Here is an 18,857-nt window from a genome sequence, read left to right as displayed (position 1 = left end):
CTACAATTGATAAGGACAGAAAATCATTTAGTCTCCATTTCTGTTCAACACAATCTGTGCCCATGTTTGCATAAAAAGGTGACCTCCCCAGTCCAGTGTAGTCCTCCTGTCATCCTTACAGCAGTGGAGAATTGGGACGCCTCAGCCTGCTGGTTATTCTGGCATTTGAGACTTGTTTATCGATGGTCTGAGGGTATGGAACAGCAGCGCTGTCAGCACATCCCATGCCATCATGGCAATTCTGTCTCTTCAGGTGCTTTCTTACAAGTAAAATGCAAATAGCTACTTGTGTGCAAAGAGACCAAATTTACCACTCTGCAGGAGCTGTGTGTTTACTGCAGCGATGCAAGTGCGTGTTCCTGCCAGAGCGAGGCAGCGTTGGCTGTCAGAGCCCGCCTGCGCCCCCCGCTTTTCACATGATTAATATCCCTGTGGCCAGAGTGACAGGGAAGAGCATCCTCACACAGCCTTCAGGCTTTTGTGCAGCTGACAAGGAGAAAAATGGAATCTAAATATTTCCATGTCTCTGACGCAGCAAGGGAGATTATAATTTGTTTTGTTTTGATGCTACAACAGCTGAACACCAAGTGTGGTTTAAACTTGAGGGAGAGTCCTTTTCCTTGGCAGATGTGAGCAGCACTAACTGGATTCCTCTCCAGAGCAGGCCGTGGGATGAGAGCTCCAGCCTTTCAGGCACATCCATCTCTGACTTTTCTTAACCACAAGTCACAGGCATAGGCTTGGCTGCAGACAGAGCTCTTTTTCTTCCTATCCAGGAGGGTCTCTGGGCCAGCTGAAATCTCTGGTGGGCTTCCCAGTCTGTGTGTCTCTACTTCTGTTCTCCTGGTTTTGTGTCCAGGGCCTGAAGCTCCTCCTCCACACTGTGTCCCAGGTCCCACTCTAGTCTACCCATGCCAATGATTTATGTAAGAGAGAGGAGCACTGCAGCCACTGAAGCTAATCAGAGAAAGTTCCTGCCTGTGAGAGCAGAGAAAGTTCATGATGGATTCTCTTGCCCTCATTTCCAGCTCTGCCTGGAGGTGTGATTCCCTGGGGCAGTCATGTCTGCAGTCAGTGCCTGCTCCACTGGTTTAGAGAAAGAACTGAATCACATTGGCAGGGTTTTTGGTTGGGTAACTCAGAGAAACTCTGCACAAGAATAATTTCTCCCTTCTTCCCCCTCCTTGCTCTTCCTTGGCTCTTCTGTAAGCAGAACATGACCTGAGCTTCACTCTCCTTAGAAGGAAATTCAGGAGCATGCCTAGCGTATTTATATGGGAAAACCCACCACCTTTACACCCTGCCCCCTTTTCCCACAGCCAAGCTATTACACAGAAATATTCCCTGATTCTCTGAGTTTATTAAGCCTTTTTCCAAGGGAATTAATAGAGATATTCACAGCTTTTGAGCAGCAGCAGAAACCCATTAAGTTGCTCTGTGGCAGTCTTGTCAGGAACTTGTTCCTTTAGCAGAGACATGTTTCAGAAGGCTCTACAGTCACTCCCAAACCATTTGGATTTAGTAAATGCAGGTGCCACTGAGGCATTAGTGTGAGGAGGCCTGGACCCCAAGCTTTGAGTGTAGTTAGTTCTCCTCTGGGTCTGCTCCCAATGGGGGAACAAGGCCAGTGCCCTGGGACTGGGATCTATCCATTCAACCAGCAGCATAAGCCCCTGCACAGAAATGTCTAGCAGCTCCTGTGCTAAGCCTACCCTCTGCTTCTCAGTGAAGGTCTCAGTGAGAGCTACATCAAAGACATCAATTTTGTTGCTGGTACAGGTTCCTACCCTCAAGAAAGTCCTGCTGGCTGAGGCTGAGGTCACCCATCTCTGAGCTCATGCTGTTACCATGCTACTGCTTCATATTAGAGGACTCAGCACAGAAAATAGTAGGATAGCAGGAGGGACACAGAAGGAGAAAGCCCAAACGCACAGTGCAGACCTGCCTGCAGGATGTGCATTCTCCTCTAAGCAGTGCCTATTTGGAAGGGATGTAACTTCCACCCGGCAGGCTGGAGGCACCAAACCTCTCCTGGCCTTACATCTGCAGGCAGGTGCCGTCACTTCTGCACTGAATCTGAGTGAGGGATGTAACCCATGAGACTCCTCACTCAGGCATTATGCTTTTGGCAGAGATTAATGCTCATTGTTTAACAAAAGAAATAAGTCATATCCTCTCCTTTTATCCCCGTTGTACAGCTGGATGAGAGAGGAGGAAATTAAGGTTTTTACACTGTTTCTTGATTTCAGCGCATCCACAAATATCACATATACTTACCTATAGTCACACTGAGATACTGCCTACCCAAAAATCCAGCTGCTGCTATATACCAAAATCCAGCTGCTGCTATATACCATCCTGGTTATATCCCATAGCCAGATGATCTCGTATTCAGAAGAGCTCCTGAAAACTAATAATATATCTGCAGCAATGGTTCATTTTTCATTGAAGCAGTGACATCCTAATCTATGGACCAGATGGAGTGGGGCCCTGGGCAATTGTAATCAAAGAGCAACAGCCATAGTTTCAAAGAATGAGATTCCCTGTTGGTTTTCTATTAAATGCTTCTATTTTCATTTTCTTTTGACTCAATTGTGTGCATCACCATGGCCCACTGAACACATCTGGCTGACATCTTAGATCACATATCCAGCACATTACTGTGTTTGCTCAAAGTTTCACTCCTTCCAAAGTCAGTAGCAATGCTCTGTGACAACGACTTGTTTTATCCTTGTCCTTAGGTGGAGTTTGGAGATCAACAGAAGCAGTTGCAGTCAAAGGCAGGAGAAAATCCATCAATGTAATGATGAACCACTCCCATTCCTTTTCACCAACCAAATACCTTTGCTGCTGTAGAAGGCAGAAGATCAATTTTTCTTGGATGCTGGAGTGCAAATATAACCACTTAGAAAAAGTGTAATCCCACTGAGTTATATAAATTGGTCTAATTCAGTCCCTGCCAAAAGACACATTCTGCACCTTATACGGACAAGGATCTTTGCTCACAAATTGTAACTGGCTGCTTTATCAGTCTGTGAAGTAGAAGTCTTAATGTCTTCAGATGTTGAGGAGCACATAATTGTATTTTGTCTTTTTATTTTCTCCCTGTAAATTAGTTAAATTAGAATAAAATCTGATATTCTGCTTTCTCATAGCTTTCAACTCTTTAAAGGTAATCACTTTTGCTGTGAGAAACAAGTTGCTGGAGTTACAGATCTTGACGTATATACTGCTTCCAAAGGTTTGGGAATACATTAGAGGGCTCTTCCAAACATTTCCTTTACAAACTTTGTAGCATTTTCAGCAAATGCACTTCAACAAGCTCTGTGGCTAATTTGGTTTTGAACAGTTTCATATTGCATTTATCTTCCAGAAAGTTACAAAGTGATATGGTTTTATAAATTGGTTTTGCTGTTTTCATGTTGTTAATTGACATGCTAATTATGACTGACACATGCATTGCTTTTAAATCTCATGTTGTTTCTTTCTCTGCATACAGTGCATATTCTTTGAATTCCTATCGCATTGTGATCTGGTGTCAGTTCAAAGACTGGCTTTGCTTTTCAAGCTGTTTAGACATTCTTTTCACTTAATATGCTGCTTTAAGGATCTATGATAAGATGTTGCTGAGGGCTGTGTGAGACTCTGGGACTTGACTAGGCTGGATTAGAACAGCCATGTATTTTACATTAAATGAAAGTGGTTTGAACCACAGAAACAAGCCAATACTTGTTATCCACGCCCTCCAAATGCACAGGCATTATTGACTCCATTTATATGACATCTTCGCTTGCTTTGTTTTCTTGCTTTCCATAGCTAAGAACAGATGGGAAGAGTAATTTAAATACCGAGTACCATAAGGTAACTGGAGTAAAGTAAATTAAGGAAATACCGTAAGTGAGAGAATGAAGTGTTAAACCCCTAACAGGAGATTTACAATTAAGAATTAACAGAGAAGATAAGCTTTGCCAAGAAACAGAAATCACTTCACAGAGTGAATCTTGCAGAGTATGGGCAGGGCTCTGCCATTACAAATACCTGGAGGATCCTAGGTCATAGAAAAGAGGAGACTCAAGATGTCAAACACGTAAAACAGTGTATGGATTTATGCACACTGTAGCAAGCAACCTAAGTTGGGATAATGTCCACTCCATGATGAAAGAGGCAAGGAATACCAGACTTGACTTTGCTTCACAAACCTATGTGAATACCAACAGAAGAAATGCATAGGATGGGTAATGAAAACAAGGACAGCACCACATGCTTAGATGAAAATTATACATAGTGAAAATGTACAACATAGCAGCCAAAGACGAAATGATCTAACTGGAAATAAATCAGACATTTCTTTTTTAACTGTTATACAGTAGCATATGTGTTGCCAGAAATACTTTTGAAAGATACTTGCAGGAGAGTCACACGTAGCAGAAAGTAAATATAGAATCAGAACGGACAGTGATAAGCTTATTAAGCACAAAGAAGTATGTGAACAAAACTGGAAAATAAATGGGCAATACACTGGAAAAGGCATAATTTGTTATATTGACCCAGAAAAAAACCTCAATTCCCTTAGCATTGTGCTATGTGCTCCCTGCTGATCTTATCTTTAGGAAAGATACTCTTAAATCAGAGGCAAAGAGGGGATATTGGTAGGACCACTGAATGGAGGATGTTAGAACCATCACATTCATTTCTGTAGGAACAAAGCACAGTTTCCTCTAGGAGCAGGACAAAACTAAGCAAATAAAACAGAAAATTCTACATAATGCAAATAATGCTGGAATAAATAACATAACATAAAAACTGGAACGAGTATGTCACGGGTGAGATGACAGGGGAGAGCCTGTCCACATAGATGAGGAAAATATGGAAAGATTCATTGGGAAGGCTGCTAACATTTGCCCCTAATCTGGCTGCTTGCAGCAACCACCTGGAGCACTGCTGCTCGCTGATGTTTAATGGATGTGCAGTGTCAATATTAATACAGAGTCTGAGAAACTGAAGGGGTTTATATGGGGAGTCTATTCCAATGGTTCACAGGACAAGAGTTAACCTATGCATTCATTTCTCCAAGGACACTATTAGTGGTCCTGCAAAGCTTTGCTCAAAGCTGCAAAGCAATGACTTCTGTGCCACAAATGCCAATGAAATGTGATATTGGTGTGTTCTAGTAAATAAAGAGATTTGGGTTTTTTCACAGAAAATGGTGTCTGCTGAAATTGGCCATGTCACACTACTGAGATTGCCAAGCCAGTTCATCCTGGGAATTTCTACTTGCAGTTAAATACACAGCTGGCAGGCATTTGGGGGCCTAGAGCTACTCTCAGCTATCTGTTTGAAAATGCAGTAGGTACAGCTTAGAATTACATGTTATGTGTAATGATCTGACTTTGAAAAACAACAAATCTACTATCCAAAGTTTTGCCCAACCTTTAAAAGAAGACAGACTGAGATTGCCAGAGATATGACTACAGAGAGACTACAGAGAAAATAAATGCTATTAGCAGAATTGCTTTTAAAATTCTGTAGAAACTCTCATTATTTAGGACCAAAATGGATCCGTGAAAGTCCTTAAAGAGACTGAAAAATTTAAGTGAAGAGCCAGGAAAATGACCAGACAATTCCACAGACTGTTAAAGGCACTAAGGAAGCTGGTGAAATTCACTAAATATACCAAAACAAACAAGAGATTTAGATGGTTCAGTGGAGGGCAAGCTGCAGAGCTGTGCATCTGCTTGTGACTGTTCCCATCACTTCACTAAAAGAGAGGGACACAAGCAGCTGTGCACTCAGTGGAGTTTGTCACCTGGAGCACACAGCTGGTTGTGTGAACACACCTAGATCCAAGAAGCGAGGGAGGAAGGGGATGGTGAGCCTGTTGTTTCAGCCACGACAGCTGGGCAGCCTCAGGATCTGCAGGTTCATGGGTATGTGAATGCTTTGTCCTCAGTCAACCCTGCAGATCCAAGAAGCAGCAGATTCCTTGCACTAATACTGATCCTGAAATGTCACTAAGCATTGATTTAGAAAGGAATGCGTGGCTTTAAGGTTACAGCTTTGATGGCCAAAGCCCATCCCTGTCACTGCTGTGCTGTCAGGCTTTAGTGGCCATCACACACGGGTAGTGGGAGCCAGACAAGATGTAGGGCACAGCTCTTAAAAGCCAGGAACAGTGTGATCACTTGGAGCTCACCATTCACAGCCCGTGGGACGTCTGCTGGGTCCCACCTCAGCCACTACATCCTGGGCTGTGGGAACCATAGCTGCCTGTCCATTCACACCCTGGGCAAGGCTTTGTCCTACAGCCTCACGATGGATGGGAGAGCCTGGACCAAGCATCAGTCACCAGTAATCTCACTGTAACGAAATGAGTATCCCGGTAATTTGGGAACAATTGTATCTTAGGTTCATAGCCATAGATATATTCCCTCACCAAGTTTATTTACTCCATGACATAGTTATGACATCTTAAACAGAAATCACCCTCAAGGTATCATGTAATTATCTTCTCATCATTCTGCAAATCTGTTTCATATTACCAATAATCTTATTACTACAACTGCGACATTCATTAAGCAAATGGAGAACAATAAAAATACATACAGTAATAGCAATCAAATTAGGTTTGAATCTCGCAGTGAGTGATGGATAATTCTGGATCAGATAGTTCTCATAGATTTGTTTCCCCATTATTTTCTAAAAAGGTTTAAATGCCTCAAAAAAATTAATTTAGAAGGTTCTCTTCTATAATCTGTCCATTTTATGTGACCTGGTCACCACAAAGTGGCACAGTCAGGACCAGAATTGGTTGCAGAAGCTTCCCCACGTGAGCAGGGAGACCTCTCAGCAGAGACAACATTGCTGGGCTCCCATGGCAAACACCAGTCCCTGCACAGGTCAGGTGAACTCTGTGACAGTGATCCAACACCTTTTGGCTATGTCAGATGCTTCCAGGTGACATCCTGAATGGGCTCACATGGGACTGGGAAGCCATCGCTTTCTTCTTGACACATAGTGGCTTCTGATGTTGCAACGAGCAAAGCAAAACCACAGACTTGTTCTGAGACATGCATATTTAAAAGATTTGGGGCTTGATCCTCAGCTCAGGGGAGTAAATGGAAATGCATTCATGGAGTGCAGATGGGTAGATTTCCAAGCTGTTTTTGCCTATCAGCTGTGCCAGTTTATATTTAGGTCTGTTACACCTGCACTGAGCCACTTGAACATGTATCAAAACAATTCCCATCCCTAGCTGTGATCTGTACCCTCTAGTCCAACGACAGATCATCATTTGTCTCACTGGTAAAATAACTGCTGAGGAATATAAGTGATTTTTTTTCCATCTGCAAATGCACAAAAATATATTTGGAACATTTTATGGGTACATTGCACACCTGATGGATACATTTATGACTGTTTCTTCTCTGGGTACATCAAAAAATCCTCAGCCAACTTCACTGTTTTTATCAACTCTACTCTTTTATTTTATGTTCATTCTGGCCTGGATTTTTTTTTATTATTATTATTTTTTCTGAGCATCACAGATGAGTTTGTGACCACTTTGGTATGCTCTGCCAAATGGTCATAGAAGAAATCTAGCCTCTGAAGTACAGTATGTCCCATTAAATCAGTGAGGGGATAGTGTGATATATGCTTATGTGATACATGCAAATTGCTGTGTGGGAGGGGGCCAAGGCAGAGAGAGGTGCCTGGATTTGGTTTGGCTCAGGAGAGGCCACTGGTCATTGCCTTTTTGTGCTGGCCCAATGCCTTCCTAGTTTGTATTCCTCCAAATAATTAAAATCCTTTTTTGTTTTAATATGCATGTTTGCATTTACCTCAGTGATTCAGTACCACTACTAGAAATATAATAGAAATACAGCTATGCCCAAGGACATTTTTTAGCAAAATGGGCAAAGTGATAATAAATAAGAGTTTTTAAAAACATAAAACTTTCCTGGATCCATAAAGAAAGAATAAAATGGGAAGCTGGAGCACAATATCCCGCCCCTGATGGTATGACAACCTATAAATCTCTTGTCCTTTTCCCACTTATGTTGTGTGACCCTCCCATCTGGGCTGTACTTGCCCAGTCATAGACTGTGCTCCTGTAGAGAAATACATCCCAGATGATGTATGCAGCCAGTTTTAGGAGGACTGAGGCAGGTTTCAGAGGCTCCCACTATGCTGTTCAAAGAGACACAAGTCTTGTGGTGTGTGTATAAAGGAACAAGAGGTCAAAGGGAATAAGCTCTCTGGCCAGCTCCCCCCTAACTTACATCCTGTACACACACTGCCAGTGTTTGTTCTGCTGCAATCCTATCTGGGCTCATCAGGAAATGCAAAAATGCAGTCAGCTTTATAAGAAAAAGTGATGCATGCCCCTGGTGTAGTGTTTGCTACGTGTTGGGAGCCACCTGCCAGCCCAGTACTCTGCCTGGCTGGAGGTTCCACTGAGGACCCTGCTGCATCCTCCTCCTGTCTCCTCTGTCTGGACCTGCTGAGGGAGGAGCTTCTGATCTCCAACACCCTCACACAGTTTGATGTGGGCTCCCCAGCATGCAGAATTTGTAGGAGATCCTTTTCCAGCCAGCCCTCCTGGGCTGCAGGAGGGAGCCAGGACAGAGCAATACTTTGTCAGTTCTCACTATGGTTTGCAAATTTGGAAATGACTCACGAGGAACTGGAAATCAGTAACGTGGCTCCTCCTGGCCATTCTCTTGTGGATGGAAGCTGAGCTGTAGACCTTGGGAACTGAGTTTGCCCTCAACCTCCTTGGATCTCTGCAAGCAGAGGGCGTGTGTTTCCCGAGCTGGCAGGAGTGAATGTGACAGCAAAGGAGAAATGAGAGAGGAAGGAGAACAAAGGGCTCTGCACAGAGATGACACCCTTGAGGGCAGAGCTGGCAAGCTGAGACCTTGGTCTATTTGCACCAGCGTTGCTACTTGTGGCTGAATGCAGACAACAGTGAGGCAGTAAAATGCCTTTTATTTAAGGTGCTGACACCTCAGGAGAAAATGAGAAAAAGAGAGGTGCTAAAAGAAAAATACATTGCTTTTCATTCTTCTATCCTTTCACTTCTTCCTTAAATTTTATAGGATGAACTCACTCAATTTAAGTACTTGTCAGCAAAGGTCTGACAGGACAATCAAGAGCCATCCACTGTGCCAGCTGGGAGCATTTCCAGGGGCCAGGTGCCTGAAGGGAGAGCACTGCTTCCCTCCTCCCCTGTCCCCTCCCCACCAGGCAGTGAACCTGCTGCACAACCTCCTGCATTCCCATTAGCAAGTCCCACGAGCCCCTGGGCTGCAGGAGAACATTCTGTGTTCAGGAAGGGATGAACATGCTCCTAATAAATGTGCAGCTTGAATCCAGCTCTGCAGAGAAGTTGTGGGGCTGGGGAAAATTAATTTGTTACTGGCAAAGTGGCAAGAAAAGGGACTGTTTTATACAGACTGGGACTATGCCACCTGGCATTTGAGCAGCACTACCTCAGTCGATTTCACAATAAGCTCTTGCAGATGTTAGCATCCATCCTGCTTACTCGTGGGCAAAGCAAGGCTGGCAGGTGGGTTGCAAGGTTTCCTGCAAGGCCGTTCTGGATGGTGCTGTTACAGCTGGAGGAGGGGGGAAAGCCTGGCTGACTGCCTGTCCTGAGATACAGCTTTCCTCAGGGCATCTTCCCATCTCTGCAGATGTGTTTCAACTTGCCAGGTGTACCTTGGGAACATTCAGATCTTGACTCAGACAAGGTAAATCTCTGTTCCAACCGTGAGTGATCCCATATCATCGTCCCTGGTGGGCTCCTCTTTGGGACTCAGACCCAGAGCAGAGATCTCAGCAAGGACAAAGCCTCCCAGATGAAAGGAAGAGCCGATGGGACACACTTTTGGCAGTCCCAGCAATGACAGCTGCGAGGAGCAAAGGTGTCACCCAGGACACAGAGCTGCCACTGCCACCTGCGTCCCCTGACTTGGCTGGGCCTCCCGGGAAGCTGCGCATCTTTATTGTAAAAGCTGAGCTCTGAACATAATATTTTTAGTCTGGTTTCCTTAGGAAATGAAGGTTCTGTCGTTTCATGTCTGCCCATCTGTCCTCATCAAACTTTGGATCCACTGGTTATTTGCAAACAAGTTTGGTGGAGCATAAGAGGTTTCAAAAATATTTAGGTTTCTATTTGTGAAAATCGGTAGCTGGGAAGAGACAAAGAAGTGCAAGGTAATGCATGAATCTCTGTCTGACAGAGGGGAAGGAAGGGACGACTCAGAAGTCACCTGTTCTGTCTGAAAGCTCTTTATGAACCTCAGCACATGGTATTTCTTGCTGCAAATACAGTGGGTAGAGAATTCCCAAAAGGAATGAGTTAGGTTAAATGAAGCAGCAGCCTGTCAGAAACACCCCAAATGTGAAACTGAGAACTTGAAGCTTTGTTCAATGCACGGCACGACACGTTCGCTCAGCCTCCTTTGCTCTGACAGGTTTGCAGGAAGCTTGTAAGAAAGCATAACGGAAAAGAAGGAAATCTGCACCACTGTGAAGGTGGTTATTTGGGGTTGTTTCATGTTTTACCCACTGAGGGCCTTGTGTACCTGCATGTGTGTGCTCACTTTATTTAGTCATTAGAAGGCATTGAAATACAAGTGGCTTTCTGTGCATTGTGGTTTCAAATATATATGGCCAGCTCCAAGTGCCAACTGCTGCTATGAAGACTTTGCCTTTGTGTTTTATTCCCTTCTCTCACCCTCTGCCTGCCTCTGCTTTTCCAAATCACATGCTCCTTATGGCAGGGTTTATTATTTCTCCCTTTATGTTCCTGGCATGCTTTTTGAGTATTGCTGTGAACAGTTAGCAAAAGCCAAAGCAGGATACCTAACACCTTCAGTCCTCCTGTTTAATACCTCCTGAAATACCCACCATCACCTCTGACTGAAAGGGCTGTCTCCAGGGAACTGAGCAGGGGAGAGATGGTGGCCCAAAGCTTGGACTCTGTGACCTCTCTCCAAGCGTATCTGCTGGCAGAAGAGCTCTGCTGCTGCTGGGCATGCCCTTGGGCCACCAGCTCATTTCCTGGTACAGAGCTGAGCTCTGTGAGGGGGCTTTGCTATCACAGGCAATGCAGGCTTCACTCTGAGCAGCCTGCTCTCGGTGAGGTCTGTTTTGAATTTCAGAGCTGAGAAGGCCAAGGGTTTATCTCAGGACAGGAAGAAATAGCAGGGAATTAAACAGTCAAAGGAGAAGTGCAGTTTCTTACAAAGAAGTGGTCAGTGGTCAGTATTTGCAAGTCAATAGCAGATGCAGGGTAGCAGAGACAGTGTTTGAGGCATGCTGGGGATGCTGGGGCAAGTCAGGGGCCTGCATGGTGAGCTCTGGGATGGCAGCAGCCTCTGTCACTCCTGGCTGGCCACAGGCTCACGGCTTTGTTTGGCCTGGGTTAGCAGGCTGATAAAATCAGAGCTGAGCTGGCATAGTTCTTCCTCTTCTGTCTCATGCAAATGAACAAGACCACTCTCCCTCTGAGCAGGGAGGGAGCAAAAATTTTAGTAAATGTAGCTTGTTAGGTGGTCTGGTTTTGGTCTCTGCAGGAAAAGAACTCAGCCGTGACTCTTTAGAGGGCCCCTGGGGAAGAGCCTGGTAATGTAACAGAATAATGAGTGTCGAGCTATGAAAGCATTTCATTAACCAGCATCCTCACCCCATGCAGCCCCAGTCTGCTGCAGTTACCATGTGTGTCTGACAAGAAAGGTCACCGTGAGATTATCCTGCCTCTGAAACAGAGCGTTTGCACTCCAGCGAGGGGGTCCTCACTCCTGGGTGGGCACAAAACATTAGCAGATACTCAAAGCAAAGGGAAAGCTGAACTTTGGGATGCTCCTCAGGGGCACAGTGGGCGATTTCTCTGCTCTGAAGAACTGGAGTTGTTGCTGCCTCTCCCTCTGTTCAATCTGCTGAGGCCCCACTGTCTTGCGGATGAAGCTGACAAGTGATTTCTTTCTCCTAAACCGAATTCTCAAAATTTGCACTATTTCCCTTCCTAATTCACTAGTTTTTTCCCTTCATGACCGGCTGGAATCTTGAATAGATGACGTTCATTTGAAACAGGAGTTGGACCACAAGAGATGAGCACTCCTCCTACACCTCCCAAACTGAGCTGCCAAATCCAGGTGCCCAGAACTGGAGAGGGAGTATCTGCTGACACAGACAGCCTCAGCCCTTGCCTTTCTGACTGATACAAGGGCACAGCAAACCCCTGCTCTTCCATGGGTGGCTTGTGTGATTTGGGGTTATTGACATCCCTGTGTTCATTTGCTCCGTGGTGAACTACAGTTAATGAGTTTTCCCTTCTCTAGCTGCCTGCTTTGTCTAGCTGCATTGCAGGCTTCTGTGTGACCCTGTGGCTCTCGTGTATAAACAGATTGATACAACAGAAAAAGTGTTTAAAGAAAACCTCTGAAATAACAGGTTTTGGACTTGGCTGAGTGCCGTACTTTCCTTTTTTTTTTTTTTTTTAATCTTCTAATTATCATGTTTTCTATTAAACCTATTTCTTAAAATTTACATAGAAAAAAAAAAAAACAAACAAAAAACCAAAAAACACAAAAAAAAACCCCAAAAACAAAAAACAAAACAAACAAAAAACCACCTTGTTTTTCACAATGTATGAATCTTTCTTGAAAGTCAGGCCACTTTCTTTCCGAAATGCAAGCCCTTCCATGACAGCATCTCTAGCTCAACCTTCAAGGACCAGCTGGCTTTTTAGGTTCTCGTTCTTCTTCCCCCTTCGCTGTACAAGCTCCGAGCAGCTGAGCCCTCTGCCCCCGCGGCCGCGCCGCTGAGGCTTCCCGTGCCCTCGCTGCCACAGGAGAGGGCACCTGCTTTCTCCCTTGCCACAAAGCAGGCTCTGCACGGATGAAGCCCCTTTCCCTTGCTGATGGCAGAGAGCAAAGACCCGAGCAGCTCTGACCACCGGCATCGCTGCCAAACGTGCGCGGTGTCACCGAGGAGATGAGGATGGGCTGGGCGGGCGGCTGCGCTCACGGGCGGGAGCGGGCAAGGAAGGGAGATGCTTCGTCCAAAAGGTTTTGACAGCTCGTGGTTACAGCTGGATATGCCACTGTAACACCTCTGTTCCCTTCATTTGCTTTCTGCACCCCCGGCCAGCTCTTCCCGCTCTCTGCTTTGCCCCGCAGGCAATACGAGTGGGTTCTTTTGAAACGTGGCAAAAATAGGCACATTCTTGGAGTTCTGTGTTTAGTGTATTACCAAGATTTCTCCCTTCCTCAGCCATTAGTGCCAAGGAAGAGGTCAAGAAATTTATGCCAGCACTGATGGAGTTTTTGACAGAGCATTGTCTTTTACAGTTCTCCATTCTGATTCTTCATTTGGTTCCTTACTACCGCTGGTGTTTTAGACAGGACCAAACACCAGTTTTTTTCAGGAGGGTCTCCATCCTGAAAATTGCAGAAGACTCTCTGGTTTGCTACAACTCATAGTCTGTCACGACAAAAACTGTCAGCTTGGGAAGAACCATCAGGTGCCCCCTAATTTTTGACGGTCAGGTCTTTATAGGTACAATGCCTAAATCAGGCAAAAAGAGTAAACACAGACAATTTTGATATTTAACACCATAACCAACAAAATAATCAGGTTGAAAAATACCTTGCCATCATTTAAAAACAATTTTAGTTCTAGATTAATTAATTTAAAACTCAATAATTTAAAAAAATAATATTTGTGCTTTTCTCTTTGATCCACTTTTTTGCTTTTCTTCTGCTAGGACAGTTGCGAGCACTTTTGTCTATTTCTTTTAATGTCCTTTTTATACATTTGAGGTAGTTTTGATACTTTTCCATTTGTTGTGAGTACTCTGAATGTTGGGTGTTCAGCCTGGGACATCTGCAGCCCGACTCTGGCCGCACACTCCAAGCCCTCCAGAAAATTTGTGTCTGATGCATGATTGTCTGCTGCACTGTTGTCAGCCTGAGGATACAAGGGCAGTGAGGAAGCACTAATATCAGTGCAGTGTTGTGCCTGCCAGGTTTCCTGAAGCCTTTACAGCTTTACACTGGAAACCCAACAGGCTCCAACCCATATTCAGTTTTAGTTGTTTATTTGCTGGGGGAAGGTGGGAGTTAAACTCCTCTGATGTCTCTATACATTTCAATCAAATCACAGACTTCAACACATTAAGTGGCTCCAAAAAGAAATTAATGGTGTTAGAGTACATGCAGTACCCTAACATCAAGGCTCCAGCAGGAATCAATCCCTTCTATGACAGACAGAAAACCTCCTCATAACGTCATGTTGAGATCCTGCTTGTGTTTGTAATGTTTTGTACAGTGATTCTGATCAGAAGCCATCTAATCTTTCTTATCGTTAGTTTTCAAAGAGCATTTCCAGTACCCTGTAACTCAGAGGCCACCCACAGCCCAGTTTTGCTCTTTGTCCTCCATCCTTCTGTGAGGATGGGGATGGTGACAGGTGTCCAGTCCTGCTCCTGACACAAGCAGACACAACCTCTTAAAACACACAACATGTTTTTTTTTATTTGTTTAATCAGTTTACATTCCACAACTGACAGTTTACTTATTTATTTTTTAATTTTCCATGAACAAGTTGTTTAGTTAGTTACCAGACAAGATTTTAATCGATGGAAATACAGTATTCTGTGCCAATCTGAATAAAACCAAAACAAATCAAAACAAAAGGGAAATTGTAAGATGTAGCCAGTTTTTTTTGGCAAAGTCCTGTGATGCTTTCTGCAAATCTTGTCTTTCAAAGCTATAGGGGCTTGTTCATTCTCCCTATTAGTTCCCTGATCTCAACCCTGCCACTAAAATGTCCCTTCAGGGCCACAGTCCTGCAAACACTTATGCACGTACACAAACACCTGTGTGTCTGCAGATTAGCACCTTGGATTAACAGAACAAGAAATCTGGGGGTGTTTCATGTTTAAACAAATTCTGTTCACCTCTGCTGCAACAAGTTACAGGAAGAAATGGAAAAGTACAATACACTTGATGTCACATTACTTGTGAAATTAGCCACCACACTCACATCTCACCAGAACAGCCTAACAAAATAGTCAGTGGTTGTTGATGTATTAGTTAGCACCGATGGCCACAGGAGCCACTTCGCCTCTATCAGCAGCACAGAGGTCCCAACCTCACAGGACATGTCACTCTCTATTACTTCTGACAACTGGATGTTACTACCCAAAAGTCATAAAACTCTGTGTGTATTGGCTAAAAAATGCTCTACTTGTTTGAGCAGCTGCATACACAGTTCAAACATCCTTTACAATCAGAAATGGACATGGTTTTGGACTTTTCAAAATATGTTAAAGTTTTATATATTTCAACATATTTCCCAGTCTAGCAAAGCACTTAGGCATGTGCCTAGCTTTAAGCATGACAGTTGCATCCTTAATGGGAAATTTATGCTTGAAATTAGGCAAGTGCTTTGTGGGATCAAAGCTCTGTAGCAGCGCTCTGAAGAAATCAGGATCCTGAGTGTCCTAATCCTGGCTTTCACGTTTACAGCCACTGCAGATTTGAGTAAACCCAGCTACAGTCTGGATTTTCAAAAGTGCTGAAAAGAGAAGGCTCCATCCGCAGCTGGTAGAACTTGTGAAGGGGCATCAAACCACTAAATACAAGATGTTTCCCAGGCTTTTGGCTTCCCATCTTCAAAATGGCTATAATACATACCTGCCTCAGACATGTCTGATGGGACTCATACTTGTAAAATTTTCTATAGAGAAAATATGCCAGATAAATATGATGTATTGCTGCATTTCTCTGAATATGCCTGAGTATTGTGGCATTCTAGGTCTTTCTTAATCCAGCTTTGATGTGTGTACTGCACTTAGAGGAAACATAAACAGCTGGCCAAGATGTACCCGCATGACAAATGTCCTGTACCAGTCATATTATTTTACTTGGAATGTCCTAGGAAAGTGCTGACATAGTTCAATTTGCAGGCATTTAAGTGAATTATTATCCTAAGCCTCCCAAACTGTCAATTAGAAACAGTGATGACTGCAACTTTCATCATCATCAAAGGATGATTATGGGAATTATTTCATTTCTTCTGAGCAAGAAAAAAAATTATAAGGAAAAAAGGACCAATGAGAAAGTCATGAAAGGGAAACCCTCCAAAAACTTTTGGCCAGTGTGGTAGCATGTGGTTAGGCTGAGTATTACTTGGGGCAGAAGAAATCCTGAAGAGCAAATATCCTAATGAGATTTACCTACAGTGGATGATGGGAAGTACAGCGTGTCTGGTTTCTCCCTGCCCCTGCTACCCAATGCTCATGCCCTCGCAGGGGAGTGTTTTGCATACCCACACACATTTCCCATGGGCACTGGTGGGAGAGTGAGAGTCAGACCCATGAGCTGAACTGGCTGAGAGGTTCATGAGCAACAAGGGAGCTTGCAGGGGAAGGTGGCACTGGAGCTCTGATGGCCTGAGAGCCCCACTCATTCTCCTGCCTTACCACCAGGATCACCCCAGTGCCAGGCATTGCCCTATCCCATGGAGCCTGGCAGTCGCTCCCTGCGGCAGGGTCACAGGAGTGGTTATGGCTTTCATTAGGAGGTCACATGGGGTTTTTTGGAGAGAAACTGGAAAGTTATCCGAGAAGATAATCCAAGTGTGTCATGGGGATGAGAGGTCAGGCAGCCCCCACCTTGGCAAGCCACACCTTGGCAAAGTGAACCCAGCAGGGAGGAGAATGTGCATGGCTGGATGCGAGGACTGTTGTAAAGAACAGGAATCAAAGATAAACTGGTATGGAGTCACCCCTTAGAACCTCCTCCCATGTGATGTTGTGCATTGACTTTATCACCTTTTAAAACGAGGTTTTCTTTGACATTAAAACTCTGCAAAATCCTCGTGGGGCACAGTGAGTCAACAGTTTAAAGAGGAACCTTTGAGAGTCCCACATCCCAGTACCTTCCTCATCCCTTTCACAGAGAGGGAGGGCAGAAGAGTGATGAGAATTTAGGAACATTCTGAAAACCTTGAGGAAAATGGCTGCATCCTTAAATTTGAGATATTCTCAAGCTCCTCCTCATTTCCAGAGTTCACTCTTAAAGCCTTTATTTCTTTTTCACAGACATCTCAAATAACAAAACAGTCACATATGCAAGAGCTGGTATGGAATGAAATTTAGAGAAAAATGTCTTTACAGGAAGCATGTCTGTATTCTCACACATGGGAAGAAGAGAGGGAAACAGAGATATATATCTTACTCCTCAAAACAGGGAAAGGGAGAACAGGAGAAGAATGTCAGGATGATACACTACAGCTTGGGCAAGGTAGTACCATGCTGAAAAATAACATTTGATCCCTGGAACTCAGCTGTATCTTCAGCTTTCTAACTAAAGTCTTTCCTTAAGTACTAGTACACAGTATTGAATCTTCATTTAACAGTTTCCTGCAGGTCAGCTGAAGTCCCTCTTGTCAAAATCTTAACAGTCTTTTTAAAAATATAGTTGTTCTGAGAGATGGGTGAAGATTGTCAAGTCACTAACTTAAATTTAGCTGTAGAAACACATAGCAGTGACAATACATTGGCACAAGATCCAAGTTCACTTAGCCTTAGAGTTTTCCGAAATCAGTTTAATTTTCCCACTCCTCTGACTGTATTTATTTTATTCAGGTAATATATGGGACTATACAAAAGTTCTAAAGTTCTAATACTAGATTAAATTGCTGGTCCCTCTAGACAGACTCACTATCAATAAGCAGTTCCAAATTTTAGCTCTGAGAGATTGTCACCATAAGATGGAGATGTAAATTCAGCCTTGTCAAAGCAGCTTTCTGAATCATACAGCCACAGTTCATCTGCTTGTCAAGCCCTCAGTTTGGTTTTTCTGAGGACAACTATAATCCCAACAATAAGGGATGAAATTGCAATCTCTTTAATCTCCATGTAAGCTGTTTGTAAAGCAGTTATTAACATTGAAAAAAAGAATATGAAACTATCCAGACTGTGTCCTGGAGGAGAATTTTTTTTTATTATTATTACTATCAGCTACTTGACTTTTTTGGGCCAGTTTGGGGACAAAGCAAGAAAAGTAACCTTTGAAGAGCTCAGCTGTTCAAACATTTAAGATGTAAATTCACTCTTTGAACTGCTTCAGCAATGCCCAGGACTGGCAGAGAAAGGTGAAGAGTTCAAACCAAAGATCTCTGACCTCCAGCACTGGGACCAGCCAGTCACCTGTGCCTGGAGGCCACCACAAGGCACTCACCTCAAATGCTGTTTCCGAGGGTTGGGACAAGCCCTATCCTTTGTAGTCATGTTGTAGTTTGGGAGGGGAAGGCTGTTGTGAACATCTTTTGTTCCAACAGGCTTTCACAATTAAAAGCTGTGTTTTACAGGTGAGCTCAGGCCATGCACTCGAAGCACACAGACATGGCTGATCTCCATATGGATGTTCTTCTGCACCTGATTCACCTCACCAGGATTTAAGATCTTTTAAGATCTTGGGATCACCCAAGACAGGTGAGTGGTCATTGCATGAAGCAAGAAGGAGCTCCTAAAGCTTAGATGTCAGTTTTGCTTGGTCACCACCTGTAAGCAACTGTCTCTCTTCACTACCTGTACAAGAAACCAAGGGAGATGAGCCCATTAACATCATGAACTCAGTTAAGTGTCTAAAGTTAATGGGGACAAAGGCAGGTTAAAAATCCTGGCGTTTTGGTGGCTCAGTGTCATCCACAAAATTGCTCCTCCCAAATGTACAGCTAAAGAGAAAAACAGCATCTGTACAAAGGGCCTCCTAATAAAGGACAAGAGAATCAATTGAGAGAGCTAATGCTGAACAGAAACTCTACCATTGCTTTTTCAG

At 43.9% G+C, this 18,857-nt stretch overlaps 1 protein-coding gene across 1 annotated transcript in view; it reads right to left on the bottom strand.

The window, feature by feature from the left end:
* Window positions 1-18,857, bottom strand: part of AGK (acylglycerol kinase) — a 274,709-nt gene that overhangs the window by 40,343 nt on the left and 215,509 nt on the right. The window contains 1 exon segment of the mRNA XM_066319713.1: window positions 890-898. Coding sequence (XP_066175810.1) covers window positions 890-898 — 9 coding nt within the window.

Source organism: Sylvia atricapilla, chromosome 5, assembly GCF_009819655.1.
Source record: "Sylvia atricapilla isolate bSylAtr1 chromosome 5, bSylAtr1.pri, whole genome shotgun sequence".
Taxonomy (NCBI): Eukaryota; Metazoa; Chordata; class Aves; order Passeriformes; family Sylviidae; genus Sylvia; species Sylvia atricapilla.
This window is presented reverse-complemented; position numbering and strand designations above follow the sequence as displayed.